Source organism: Notechis scutatus, chromosome 2 (assembly GCF_049901735.1).
Source record: "Notechis scutatus isolate UNSWTSFEM ecotype Mainland chromosome 2, rNotScu1.2, whole genome shotgun sequence".
Classification (NCBI taxonomy): Eukaryota; Metazoa; Chordata; class Lepidosauria; order Squamata; family Elapidae; genus Notechis; species Notechis scutatus.
Genome location: NC_142010.1, coordinates 142,226,806 through 142,241,042, shown reverse-complemented (window position 1 = coordinate 142,241,042; position 14,237 = coordinate 142,226,806). Strand labels below are relative to the sequence as shown.

The 14,237-nt window shown below is 37.2% G+C and overlaps 1 protein-coding gene across 1 annotated transcript in view; it reads right to left on the bottom strand.

The window, feature by feature from the left end:
- Positions 1-14,237, bottom strand: part of ESPL1 (extra spindle pole bodies like 1, separase) — a 45,987-nt gene that overhangs the window by 28,796 nt on the left and 2,954 nt on the right. Inside the window, exons 2-11 of the mRNA XM_026673949.2 lie at positions 13,226-13,315; positions 11,328-12,443; positions 10,705-10,809; positions 9,423-9,543; positions 7,394-7,524; positions 5,631-5,824; positions 4,468-4,710; positions 3,353-3,497; positions 2,507-2,663; positions 219-358 (exon numbers count right to left, since the gene is read on the bottom strand). Of these exons, the coding sequence (XP_026529734.1) occupies positions 219-358; positions 2,507-2,663; positions 3,353-3,497; positions 4,468-4,710; positions 5,631-5,824; positions 7,394-7,524; positions 9,423-9,543; positions 10,705-10,809; positions 11,328-12,443; positions 13,226-13,306 (2,433 nt within the window). The 5' untranslated portion in view covers positions 13,307-13,315. The remainder of the gene's footprint in view (positions 1-218; positions 359-2,506; positions 2,664-3,352; positions 3,498-4,467; positions 4,711-5,630; positions 5,825-7,393; positions 7,525-9,422; positions 9,544-10,704; positions 10,810-11,327; positions 12,444-13,225; positions 13,316-14,237) is intronic.

Here is a 14,237-nt window from a genome sequence, read left to right as displayed (position 1 = left end):
AAGTCGTAAAATGAGGCAAATTAACAAATTTCTCACTTCGCACCCTAAATTTTGGGCTCAATTGTGGTCGTATGTTGAGGACTACCTGTATCCCAGACAGGCAAGAGAGGGTTGGTATAGGAAGGAAAGAAAAAAAAAAGAGCAAACCTCAAGAAAGCTGAAGGAGCAAAGTCAGGTTATAAAAAATTCCCAGACAAAATGGCCAGCACTTAATATACCTTTCCCATCATTCTATATAAAGCTGCCATGATATGCAGGGATGCTGCTGTCTGTTCAATGCTCCGCACAGCTGGGACGCTGCCTTTTGATAGGAGCTGTTTCCACAAGGCAAGGGCATCGTCCAAACATCTGGATTGCACTAGAAAGAAAGCAAAGGGTTTAGGCAAAGACAGATTGCAAATTTAATAGGAATGTTGTAGCTCAATTCTGCCTTCAGTGTAGGGAGCATAGGCCCAGACCATCGTCAAAAGTATATCATTACTAAGACATGTCCCATCTGAACAGAAGAGGACTTGTTTTAAAAGAGACCGAGTCATGTCTCATACCTGTTACAATTCTATTGCCAAATTTTGGTAAAGCAGTCTAAGGAGAGGAAAGCGTGGAACAATTAGAAGACTATATTTGCCTTCTGCTAATCAAGTAATGTTGTGTGAAAGTGCCAGAATATAGACAGTCCACAATTTACAATGTTTAGTGACTGTTCAAAGTTACAACACCACTGAAAAAAGTGACTGCCATTTTTCATAGTTACGACCTTTCCAGCATCCCCATGATCATGTGGTCAAAATTCAGAGGCTTGGCAACTGGTTCATATTTGTGATCATTGCGGTGTCCCAAGATCCCCTTCTGCAACCTTCTGACAAGCAAAGTCAATGGGGGAAGCCAGGTTCATTTAAAAACCGGGTTACTAACTTACCAACTGCAGTGATTCATTTGACAACTGAGGTAAGAAAGGTCGTAAAATGGGGCAAAATTCACTTAACAAATGTCTCACTTAACAGAAATGTTGGGGTCCGTGGTGGTCATAAGTTGAGGACTGTCTCTATGTGCATTTCTACAAACAGCCAGACCCAACCCTATTTTTGTCTCTCTGAGGAGCTCATCTGCTGCATACTAAGCAACCTGAGAAAGAACAGGTAAAACCATTCCCTGAGCACCACAGAACTGCTGAAGACCTTTGCCTAATGACCTCAGCAGCAAGTCGCAGGCGAACAATATATATGTCCACTAAACACAGCTTGAAATTCAATTATTTTGGGTTTTTTCCAGCCTGTTGCCTCCCATATGGATAAAAACACTGGGGTAGTAACAAACTCTCCTTTACTACCCTTGTGTGAGGTAACAGGGTTAACAATTGAAGCAATATACTTCTTAATTATGGCATGGAATGCTGCTCCTTGGCAAATCCTTTGAATTTGCAGTATGAAACACCTTTTCTTTTTAAAAATATGTTGTGTTTATAGTTATTGTTGCTACAAGTTGCACTTTTATATTATGCTCATTTGTTTTTAATTTTTTCCAACAAAAGAACTTCTATAAAGAAGAAAAACTGAAATTAAGAAATCTTTGTGTTATTGCATAAACTTTGTGTTATTGTATAACTTGGTTATGGAGTCTAAATTCAGACTTCCTGTTTTCTATTTAAGTGTTTCCAGTAGAAAATTTCCAAGCAGGATTAACTATTTTGCTTAGTTACAAAGCTTCAGAATGATATTGGATTGAGGTGATCTAAAAGGCATCACTGATTTTAATCTTGATTAGATATTGAAAGTTGTTTTTCAAATATAATTTTTATTAAGAGTTTTAATTACAGTAGTAAAAATAATACAAACTAGAGAAATAAGAGAATGGAAAAAAGAACTAAAGGAAGAAAAAAAAGAGAAAAAAATTATAAAGAAGTGACTTCTAATCTTCATCACAACAAATATATACAATTTAATAACGCTTCATCCCTTATAGTTAAACAGGTATCTCTTGATTCAATATTTTATCCCTTATCTATAAGCAAATCCATGAAGTATCAGCTTTTCATTCCTGGCATTAGCAAAAAGTCCATAAAGGGTTGCCAGACTATTGCAAAATGTCTTATTTTAACTTTGAACAAATAAACCAATAAGGGGATGGTTTCATGTACTTGCCCGCAGCATGCGTGGCCTAGTTCCCAACTAGGGGACCCCTGTTTATGACATTGTTTTCAAACTAAAATGGAAACTTATGCTTGGTAAAGTAGTCCAAGGGGAGGAAAGTTGAATGTTGAAAAGTTAAAAAGAATGCCTTAGAAAGAATAATAAAAAATATCCTCTCATTTCTACCGGCATAAATATGTCTCCTGTCTCCTATCCTTGCATAATATCACTAATAAGACCCATGTCTGCTGTTTATTCCCAGAAAGGTACAGGATTACAAGAACCCTGTCAGTCTTATTATTTATTACTCTTTTTATTTAATTTAATGCCTCTTTGAATTTAACAGTTCCCTTGTCCAATAGCAAAATACATTTCCTCACCAGAATCTGCACATAGATTAAATGCAATGCCAAGATACAGGAACTTGTCATCATGGGATTTATCCTCATAAGTGAGATCATTGGTTTCAAAGCTCTGAAGAACTTCTGTGTCTTTTTGTCCCTGAGTATTTCTGGTTCTCTGCTCTTGCTTGATACTCTGTTTGAGAGAGGAGAACTGACATTAAACTCATTAAGTATTGCAAACAGCATATTTAGTATATAAATAAGCCAGACAAATATGTAAGCCAGACTGTGTTCTTGCTGTCTCTGTTCCTCTATGCCCCTTATGCCACAACTTTGGATAAGAGAACTTCAAAGCTACCAGAGAGATTTCATTGAGCCCCTCCTGCAAGATGCATTATATCAGGGATGTCAAACTCCTGGACTGTGGGGCGGATGTGTCACACCCTGGCCAAGCCCATGCCCGGTTTAGCGAAGGGGGGGAAAAAAGCCCCGATATGTCATGTGACACCACCATGATGTGAGTTTGACACCCCCGAATTATATTATATGCTAACGGGGATCTTGTTTTAAACTCAAGTTTCATCTGTGAATGAATGCTTGAGATATTATTTCCTACTATCAATTCATACAAAATAATAATATCTATACTGGATTTGTACATTTTGGGATAACTTTAAATTATACTGTCATTTAATACCAGGAATATAGCAAAGTAAATATTTCTGCACTCTTTTCTCATTTTTAGTTAAAATAAACTAACACCATCTTTCTTCCAGTGGCTTTCTTAGCCGTTTTAGTCCCCCTGCTCTCTGGAGAATAGAATAGACACAAATCAGAATTTAGCTGGTTGAGTTTTGTGCTATTTTGCTTTAAGACACATACCTCATGCATTTTGTCCTCAACTGTGCAAATATAAAGCCAGAGTAAAGCCTGGGCCTTATTATCCTGGAGCTGTTCCTCATTCTGTAGAGTCTTTGGCACATATTCTAACAACCGCAGGGCTTCATTTATAGAATCCAGAGCAGAACTACAAGAGAGAAGACTACATTTAACAAATCATTTCAGACATGATTACAGACAATTGCTGAGAATTTTTTTTTTTGCAATTGGGCTCTCATATGCTCAGAAAACATAAGTGATATGGTCAGAAGATTGCTTGTTCATTTCAAGTTAGTTTAGCTAGCATTTTCATCAGTTCTAGATTATTATATCTAAATGCATCCAATCCCTGTATAAATAACTGATAAGTTCCTTCTCTTTTTTGTATAAGAGATACGAACACTTTAATTAGAAATTATGGCACAGCAGCACTTAAAATATGCAAAGGTCCAGTACCCTAATTATTAGTATTAGTATTTTTGAAGTGGCAATTGATCCTTACATGTATCAGTTTTGTAGCATCAGCCAGCAAGCTTTTGTTAGCAAGCAAGGTTGACTGTCTCCTAACTCATTTCTACACTCAAAAGTCCACACTCAAACCATGAAAAGACAAAACCAAGAGAAGGAAAACAAGATACCAGAAACAAGACACTGAAGCTCTGGCAGATTCCATTTCAAGTTCTTTTTAAATACTGAGCATCATTTCAATGGAACGGTATCCAAAGTAGGACTTGAGGTAAAGCATATAAAGGTAAAAGTTCCCCTCGTACATACACGCTAGTCGTTTCTGGCTCTAGGGGGCAGTGCTGTCCGAAGACACCTCCGTGGTCATGTGGCCGGCATGACTAAATGCCAAAGGTGCATGGAACGCTGTTACCTTCCCACCAAAGTGGTCCCTATTTTTCTACTTCCATTTTTACATGCTTTTGAACTGCTAGGTTGGCAGAAGCTGGGACAAGTAACGGGAGCTCACTCCGTTACGCGGTGCTAGGGATTCGAACCGCCAAACTGCCAACCTTTCCGATCGACAAGCTCAGCATCTTAGCCACTGAGCCACCACATCCCATTCATGGGTAAATAATATAGCTATCATCAAATTATATTAAACACATCCTCACCATTCTGTCTGCTCACTATAATCATGATAGCACAGCACCTGGGCCAATTCTACCAGGATGAAAGCTCTTTCATGGACCCATTGGCTGCCTTCTGAACATATATCTAGGAGGTCACAGATCACATTGAAGCGCTCTTGGCCAGTGTCAACTCGCTCAGCTTTGTATGCCTTCAGTTCCTCCAACAGCACTTTCACAAGGATCTCATCGTCTAAGTGATACTCTTCAAGACCTTCCTTCAGAGTCCTGTAATCAATATAGAAGGCAAACAAGAATAGAAATTAGAAAAGACATAAAACAAAGACATGCAGCTTCTATTAAGTAAAGTGTCACACCATGCTTTATATAGTATTTTGAGGGTGTTTCATATAAATGGGCAGAGATACTTGTTTCACTATAAAACATTTTTGTGTGTTTGGGTCGTTTAATGCATTTTTTAAACATAACAGCATTTTTAAGGTGCATCTTCTTCAAGAGAGTGCTTTAAAATGGATACTTTTCAGCACCAGCTTTTTCTACTGATAAAACCTTTTAGGTTTAAGGTCATCTCCCACCCCACAAAATCACCCTATAGTCACAGAAGATGGCAGTGTCAAGCCAATCTTGGCAGACCTTGAAAAAGCCAAGCAGCCTTATTAAACAGCAATCTATCATAAAAAATATTTGGCTGGTTAAGGCACCAAATAGCATTCTTTCCAAATTTATCTTGCCAGCTCACATTTGCCTCAATTGACATGGCCAGTGCTGAAGGACACTGGAATCTGGGATCCTTCAAGTACTACAAGTTCCTCAGCCTTGTAGCATTTCCATGAACAGAAGCCCTCTTATTTTGGATAGGCCCCGAATAGGAGGATGACCCCTTGTAGAAATGCAAAACATGCAAATTTCCATCTCTTTGAGGGAGATGGGTGGCACGGGTGAAAATTTAAATAAACAAAGTAAAGTAACGTAAAGTAAATGTTTAATTCTTAAGAAGGAAAACAACAGATTCTTCCTGCAGAAGAAAAATTTAAATGGCAAGAAGGAGAAACATCAGCCTCATTATTTCTACTTTACTAGAATGGCAAGAAACAAAAACAATATCAATTCCTAATTAAACAATTAAAGAAACAATTCCAATGTTGACAGTTTTGAACAGGAGACCCAATTTTTAATTCATTTCTTACTTCAATCTCAAATTATCAGCCCCATTTTTATTGGCGTCCATTTTGACTTTGACCCAGAAGCAGACAGGCTCCACCATCTGTTCTGTAATCTTGCTATGATGAGAAGCCAACCAGAGGACTACAGTTTGAAGACTCTCCTCTAGCAAGCCCAGCTTCCTGTAGTTTTCTACTTGCAGCTTAAAGCAGTTGTTTAGCTGGAAAGAGAAAGAGAAACATTCAGGGTGGCAAAGAGAGACTCCTCCAACAGTCCACAAGTTTAGAGGCTCCTCCCATATCAAACAACTGTGAATTATAAGACTTTGCTTAAATTACTAAGCTATTCTAGGACTTCAACACTCAATGCAAATAATGGGATGTCAGGCAGAAGTAGTTCTCCCAATTTTTATGTGTTTATTTTGTAAATTTACATAACTGACCACCTCACATGCATGATTCTGAGCAGTGCACAAAGTTAACATAAAAACACAAAACAAAATAACTAAAGATATAACAAAAATCATTTAACCATACTAAAAAGAATAATAAAAAACAATAAAAAATTAAGAAGCCCTAAGGAATTTCAGGCTCTTTATGCTGATTAGACTTTAAGCAACCCTATCAGAGAGTTCCTGTCTTTGGATACTACGGTATTAGTTGATTCACTGAATTCCAGGCAAGCAGAGGAATCCAAAATTAAGAGTGAAGGGAATGATTAGATATAGGTGTAAACCCATGAAATTAGTTTTGTAAAATTGCATGGTCCAGAGAAATGATATCAAGAAATTATCCAGGAAAGTAAGGTAGTCCTCGACTTACAACAGTTTGCTTAATCCCAATTGAAGTTTCAATGGCATTGAAAAAAGTGGCTTATGACTGTTTCCCACACTTATCCCCAAGGTCACGTGATTTATATTTGGATGCTTGAGAACTGGTTCATATTTATGATGGTTGCAGTGTCCTGGGGTCATATGATCTCCTTCTGACAAGCCAAGTCAATGGAGAAGCCAGACTCACTTAACAACCATGTTACTAACTTAACTACAGTGATTCACTCAATAGACGGGGCAACAAGTCGTAAAATGGGGCAAAACTCACTGAACAAACTTTTCACTTAGCAACAGAAATTTTAGGCTCAATTGTGGTTGTAAGTGGAGGATTAGCTATATTGAAGATGGATATGGTTAACGAAACTGATTATGGTTGGCAAACAGCCTCAGAAAAAGTCACCTATAAATGGTCCTCAAAGTTACAACTGCTGCACCACCCCCACAATTACATGATTGCAATTCCGTTGCTTGGCATCTGACTCATATTTACAATGGTTGCAGTTGTGGTCATGTGATTGCAATTTGTACCTTCTCAGCCAGCTTCCAACAAGAAAAATCAGTTGAGAAAGCTGGATTTGCTTAATGACCGGTGATTATTCACTTAACCTTAGTAAGAATGGTTGTAAAACATTTGCTTGTTAGCAAGATTTATATTTAAGATAAAATTAAAAATTCTCTAAATAAATTAATTTGAATTTGTTTGGAATATGGGAATAGGGGGGAAAACATCCACAGGTTCTGTCTAGGAAAGAGTGATTTGCCAAAACCCTTAACTAAGTTGAAAACCTTGGCTTCATTTCATTAATAAAATAGGAGGCTTAAAACCTTTGTCACATAAAATTAGAGGTTGTCTCAAAAACAGCAAATCAACGGTCTTATTTCATAGTTCCTGTGCCCCACGCACCACTCTCATTTCATGCTATAGCCATCATTCAGACTATAAGGAAACATAATTACCTTTTCTGTGGGCAAGTCTGTGCATTTGGCCTTTTTGACTAGCCATCCGCAGAATTGCCCCATTGTGGAGTTAGATTCTACATACATCTTATGAAAATAGAATCTATAGGCCAGGCGGGATACACAATATGCTGTAAGAAGAACAAAAACATTTGTAAACCATCCACAATGACTAATAAATCTGCTTTGGGTAGTATTTCCTGTAGAAAACTGTATGTTGTAAATAAACCTCATTAAACAAACAGTAAGTTGTTTCCAGTTCCCTGGGTGAAAAAAGATTTGTATGAAAGCAATATATTGATTTAACCAAGACAAGACGACCAACATTTGTTCTTTCTTAAAAGGCTCATATATCATGCTAAGCCATAGATAGATTTCAAGCAGTTTCTAAATGAATAAATCAAATAATCTGTCCTTGACTTACAACAGTTCGTTTAATGACTGTCCAGAGTTACAACAGCACTGAAAAAAGTGACTTATGACAATTGTTCAGTTATCATCTTTCTAGCATCCCCATGATGTGAAATTCAGATGCTTGACAACTGGTTCATATTTATGACTGTTGCTGTGTCCCAAGATCACGGGATCATCTTTTGTGACCTTCTGATAAGCAGTCAATGGGGAAGCCAGATTTACTTAACAACCATGTTACTAACTTAGCAACTGCAGTGATTCACTGAAAGATCATAACATGGGGCAAAATTCACTTAACAAATGTCTCATTTACCAACAGAAATTTTGGGCTCAATTGTGGTCGTAAGTTGAGGACTACCTGTATTCGCTCTTGACAGTGGTGATCTATTTTGGTAATCTAAACTGCCATCCAAAAGTGATTATCTAAACTAGAGGAAGCCTCTTATGACACACCTAAAAACTTCAGCATACCCACACATACAATCCAAAGTGTGGATTCGATTTGTAAATAACACCTTCTTCATAATAAAAAAATGTAACTAGAGAAGACACAAGAAACAATTAACATCTTCAAAGGAATAAAATTTACAAGGGAAGAAGAAAACAACACTACCCTTTCTAATAGCCTCATCAGCAGAGGAAATGAAAGTTGACATACAAGCACAATGGAGTGAGCCATCTGCAGATCAGATACATTGGGAAAATAAAACAAGCCCTACTTCATAAATACATGGCACAGCATAGGAGAACAAACCCATCAGGACAAGATTCAACAGTCCATCTGCATTTAAAAGACAAAGGCCACTCTCTTTCGAAGACAGCAAAGTCCACATTTTGGACAGAGAGGGCCACTGGTTTGAAAGAGGGTCAAAGAGGCCATCTGTGTCAAAACTGAACAGCCCTCTCTCAACAGAGGGGGAGGGGTACATCATCATCTATCAGTGTACAACACGGTCCTTTCAGCAGTTCCAAGAAGGCTCCACACCCATTTGCACTACTCAGGTGACCCTGAGAACACAGATAAACCTCCAGGTGGCCTTAAATTTGCATTCTAAAAGAATGCAAATGACCAGCTGTCTGCAAGGAGTATAAATCCTTACCCACCATACAGTCAGAACTGAGGAAGCTTCTTGGGTGAGAAGCAAAATGTCTTCAAAGAAAAACAAGAAAGCTCAGTTGCCTCTTGAAAATAGCACCTTTGGGACAACCAAGCTAGAAGCCATTTTCTTTTGGAGGGAGGATAAAATTCTCAACTTTTTTTGTTTTAGTAATAGACTAAAGTGGTATTAAACTGCTACTTGTGACTACCAAAACTAGCTCTGAAAACAGTTTGCATAATGAATATTATTTATTAATAGTTATATCGTAGCCTGTGCATGAACTAAATCATTGACTGACCAACTCAAGATGCTATTCATCTTCATCAGTAATTTATACAATTATCTAAGAATCTAGATTGTTTATTATTTGCTTGCAAGGGGACAAAGACATGAAATTAAGAGCTGAGGTGCCAAGATAGATCTGTTGGTAGGGAATTGGCTTGCATTTTATGATGAAATATGTCTGCCTATTTACTAACAACCGGAAATATAAGCAACTTACTCCAAACACCAACCTGAGAGATCCAGATATTCAGCCTGGTCTGTCTTAGGGAGTCCTTCCAGAATTTCTAGCATTCGGGTAACAATCCTTTGAAAAGATGCTAATAACTGTGGCAGCCCACAAAAATCCAATCCCTGTTAGTTAATACATAAGTTTTAGGATGAGAAACAAGAATAAAACTTCCAAAACTAAAGTGACACTGTGCAGAACACTTATGACTGACTGTGGACTGCCACCTCAATTATCTTTGCAATCAGTTCTGAGAATCCAAAGGCAGTTAGCATGAAATCAAATCTAAATTTTAACCTGAGTTTTATTATTATAATTAGAAAATTGAAAAGGGAGAAGGGGGAGGAAAAGGGAAGAAAATCATATTAGAACACTCTGTAACTTCTTGCATGTGTTATTATTAGACACTATGAGTATGTAATAGAGTCAGACTATCCTCCTTTTACTCTTAGGCCAATTCCATTCTCTTTTTATTCTGTGATTGAGTTAGCCTTATTTAAAACTGATTCGTTCTCATTCCAAACAAACCATAAGCAAAACTGCAGCAGGATGTTGTGCTGTTATTTACTCAGATATAAACATGGATGCTCTAATGATCATGAGTGCTAGTTTCTTGCCAAAGAGGGTGTGAATAACCGTAATAAGGTAACTAATATAGAAATTGTTGTTTTCAGAACCTAGATAATGTAACGACTGCCACTTGAAAAGAGCTGAATCAGGCATACCAGGGTAAAAGAAACCATTTTAAAAGGGGGGACGCCAGTGATAACAATTGTCATTAATTTTTAATTGGAATCACAGAACTATATTTGCTACATCAAAATGGGAACATTAGATGTTACAAAAAACACATACTGTTAAGTGAATGGGCAGACAGCAGGTTCCTGCCAGCAAACCTATTTCTAAATTATTCTTTCAAATCCAAAACTATAAATTGTAGAAAATCTGAAGAATACATGTTAATTAGAATATACTTAAATTCTATTTGCAATCAAAGATCATTTTACCAAGATCTGCTGTGATCCCAACAGAAAGCCTTGCTGCCTATCGGACAAGGTAGAAAATAAAAAGAGGCAAGGAAGGCACTATCTTTGTCTCTGCTCTGACACATACCTATGTTTTGCGCTATATTAGCCCATTTGGTGGCTTTTTAGAGTCATGCCCCTTATTTTTTCCTGTGCAAAGGTATTTTCCCCAAAGGTGAAAAACCCAGCCTTGCTTTCCCAGGCTGGAAATTTGCTATTCAAGATTTCATTAGACCAAAGTAACTCCTGAATTTCCCTTACCGGAAGCATCTGAAAAGAATCATACACCACAGTTGTGTATAATTGGAAATAATGATATAGTAGTTTCGCCAGAACTTGTTGCTGTTTCACATTGTCTCTTGGAACCTGTGGAAATAAAAGGAAATGAAAAAGACAATTCATATTTTAATTAGCAGAAACCACCATCCAGAAATATATGAAATTTTTAAAAAACCTGATGCTCTAATTAGTAGACTTCCTGACTTTTTAATCCAGAAAAAGTAACGGCCACTGATTTATCTCCCATTCTTCCCTATTTTTGCCCAATATGACATTTAGATGACAATTGGTAAATTATGTCTTTTTTTGTGGGGGGAAAACCTTATATATGAGGAATGCAGTTATGAGTAAATCTCAGGTGTATACATAAACTGCAATAGCTTGTTTTTAAAGCTAACTTTCTAGACCTCAAGACAGATTAATGAAGTGTCAACGCTTTCTCCTCTCCATCATCACTACACCTGTAACCTAGTAGCATTCCAGATCCATCCATTCCAAAACAAAGCCATTTTGAAAAATTGGCTTTTTTATCTAAATCGCATAAATTTACAAAGAGATGCAGCATGAATTTCAACCAAAAGAATTTAAAAAACAGCTTTACTTACCATATCTAGCAGTTTGCAGAGCAGACTGAAATAACTTTCCATGAATGTAGAAACCTTCAGGGTATCATCCAAATCAAAAAACGTCTGTTTATCTTTCTTGGCATGCTCATATAAAGGAGTTACAAGCAACTGGCCACTTTCAGCCAGCACTTTAAGGAGGGGTTCTGGAGCACCCACAGAATAGTTTAGAGCTTCTGCTGCTTGGCTGAAGAAAGGACCTACAGGGTTTTTGGCAACTAACAGTGCTTTATTCAGCTCAACACCAGCAAAGAGAATGTCTAAAGTGAGTTTTAAGCAATGGGACTCGTTGTTGGATTTTCTCAGGAAGCCTTTAGACTGCTGAATAACTTCCTTGCTCTGTCTGAAGCAACCAGTTTTGCAGAGGTAACGTACTCTTATCACCATAAGCTCAAAGATGCAGAGGCAGTCCTGGAAGGGCAAAGGTTCACTTAAACCATTCTTTTCCAAAATGGCTGCCACCAAGTGATGAGAAAGCTGCTCACTGAGAAAACAGGCTTCTTCCTTCTTCAGAGGGCTGCATCGGGTCTCAAAAGAAACAGAGGCAGCGGAAGCATGCCAGGCCACTGTGGAGGTGAAGAATGGAGGTTCATGGAGCAAAAGGGCAAAGGAGTTGTGCTCCAGGAGTATTAAAAAACGCACTGCTTGTAGCTGGGTGGAGAGTGCAAGTTTAAACTCAGCAGGCGTTTTTTCCATTTTGGCCATGGCATCTGTGGTCTTCCACAGCACACTAAATGTACTTTTGGCAATAGAGGTATAGTCATCAACAGGCACTTGGGGAGGCTGGTGCTTCAACAAATCAGCATAGAGAAGGTCAGCAAATCCCAGGCAAGTATCAGATGGGCCGTTAGCAGCCGCTCCCCGCAGCAAATGGTAGAGTAGCCTTTCCAAATACAGAGGAACATATTGAAGTCTTGCAGATATGTAGCCATGATAAGCTATGTCAGCTAGGGCCTGGAGGCTTTTTAAATGACCAGGGCAGTCCAAGCCTTCTCCAAACCTGTAGATGCAAGCCCGAAGGACCCGGTCACATGCTGTTGTTTGTGTGGAAGCTTCTTTTGGACAGTCTGCATTTTTAGGCCCACATATGAGGTATTCCTGAAATTAAAATACCTTATATCTAATAAGGCAGCCTTCTTTTAAAAAAAACACCACCACCATCCAGAGAATCTTTTCTACCTTGGTGCCCTCCAGATGGCCCCCTATTATTTGGCAAAACCTACAGCCTGTAAGGCAGGTATGGGAAGCCTAGAGACCTCCAATTATACCACAAACACCATCATTCCCATACAATGCTTATGTTGATTGAGAACTCTGGGAATTGCCAACAACCATATACCCTAGTTGAAGGAAAGATTAACACCCTACAATCCAATTTTCTACTCCTGCCCTACAAAATTTATTCAGATATCTATTTCCAGCAGAGTTGAGCAAGCAGTTTGTAAGAAGCTTGCAAGAAAACTAGTAACAGGTGCTCACAGATGGGAGTAAATTTTTATTACAAGGAAAGCAATGCAGTACAATGCAAATAACAGCAACAATATAGCAATCAATATAAGACATAACATAAAAGAAACCTATACTGTATAAAGGACAAATAAATATTATTTCCTAAAGGTCCTTTGCAGTGTTTTAAGGCCTTCTAAAATTTCAAGTAATCTCCAGCTGTAATTGAACAGTCCATTTCAGAAAGTAGGATATAAGGTTTCTGGGTCTACAGTGAATGTTTAAGATTCAAAATGTTTTAAGTCTATTCTAAGCAGAATTAAATACAACAAAATTTAGTTATTATTAACAGGCATTTTCAGATCTAACATCCTTGAATGCATTTAATCTTTTTAAAAGTCATTGGATAGCAACACTCCATACAGATTTCTTACCTTCAGCAGTGATAACAAAGTCAGAGTTTCTTGTAGAGTAGTAGTCTGTGCCACAAAATCCACATTTTTGAGGACTTTCATTTTGCATGCCTGAAAAAAGAAAAAAAATATTTAGCCACATAGACACTGCCAAGCCTCATTGGGTTTCTCAGTGCTTCTCTATATCTCCCACCAGTACCTTACCACAATTTATAGCAGCTAGAATTTTTTTTAATATAAGTTTTTTATTTTTATTTTTTACACATCTCTTCACGTGAGCAATGTGATTCCAGATTACAACATTTATAATTACTTGTATTAAACGTACTTGTATTAAATTAAATGTAATTATAATTACTTTCTCAACTTTCTTATTTAATATCACATCAAATCATTATCCATTCCACTAATCTTTAAATAAATGTTCGTTTCACATTTCAATTCATTAATTCAATATCAAGATCATTTCATCCTCACATATATTTTCAATTCTTTATCCCCTATTTCTATTTTCAGCTTACCACCTATTATTATTTTACATTTTACATTATCTTCATTAACTTTCTCAAGACCGATATATAATAAACAGTCAAAAAAGAGTAAATATAAAGTAAAACTAATATATTTAGGATCCACATGGTATATCCCCCAATCTACAATATATCTTATATTTATTTCAGAGATGTTCATATAACCATTTCATATTTTTTCTTTATTTACACTTAGCCAAAATTTACCTATATCATTTTAATAAATTTCCATTCCCCTACTTTTAATCATAAGATAATAGCTAGAATTTTTCTGTGTTATATCTTTTCCTATCAGGCCATAGCAGCAAGCTTTATATTCAACTCTAATATCCATAACTGTATTAGAAGTTCAAGTCAAGTTTTTTCCATGGAATTCACTGGGTGACTTGAGGCCAGTCAATTTTTTTCAGCTGAACCTGTCTGGGTTACTGAGGAAGGAGTAAAAAACAGAGAGAAATTCCCCCCCAAAAGTAGAATGGTAGTAAATTCATAAGTCATAAAAA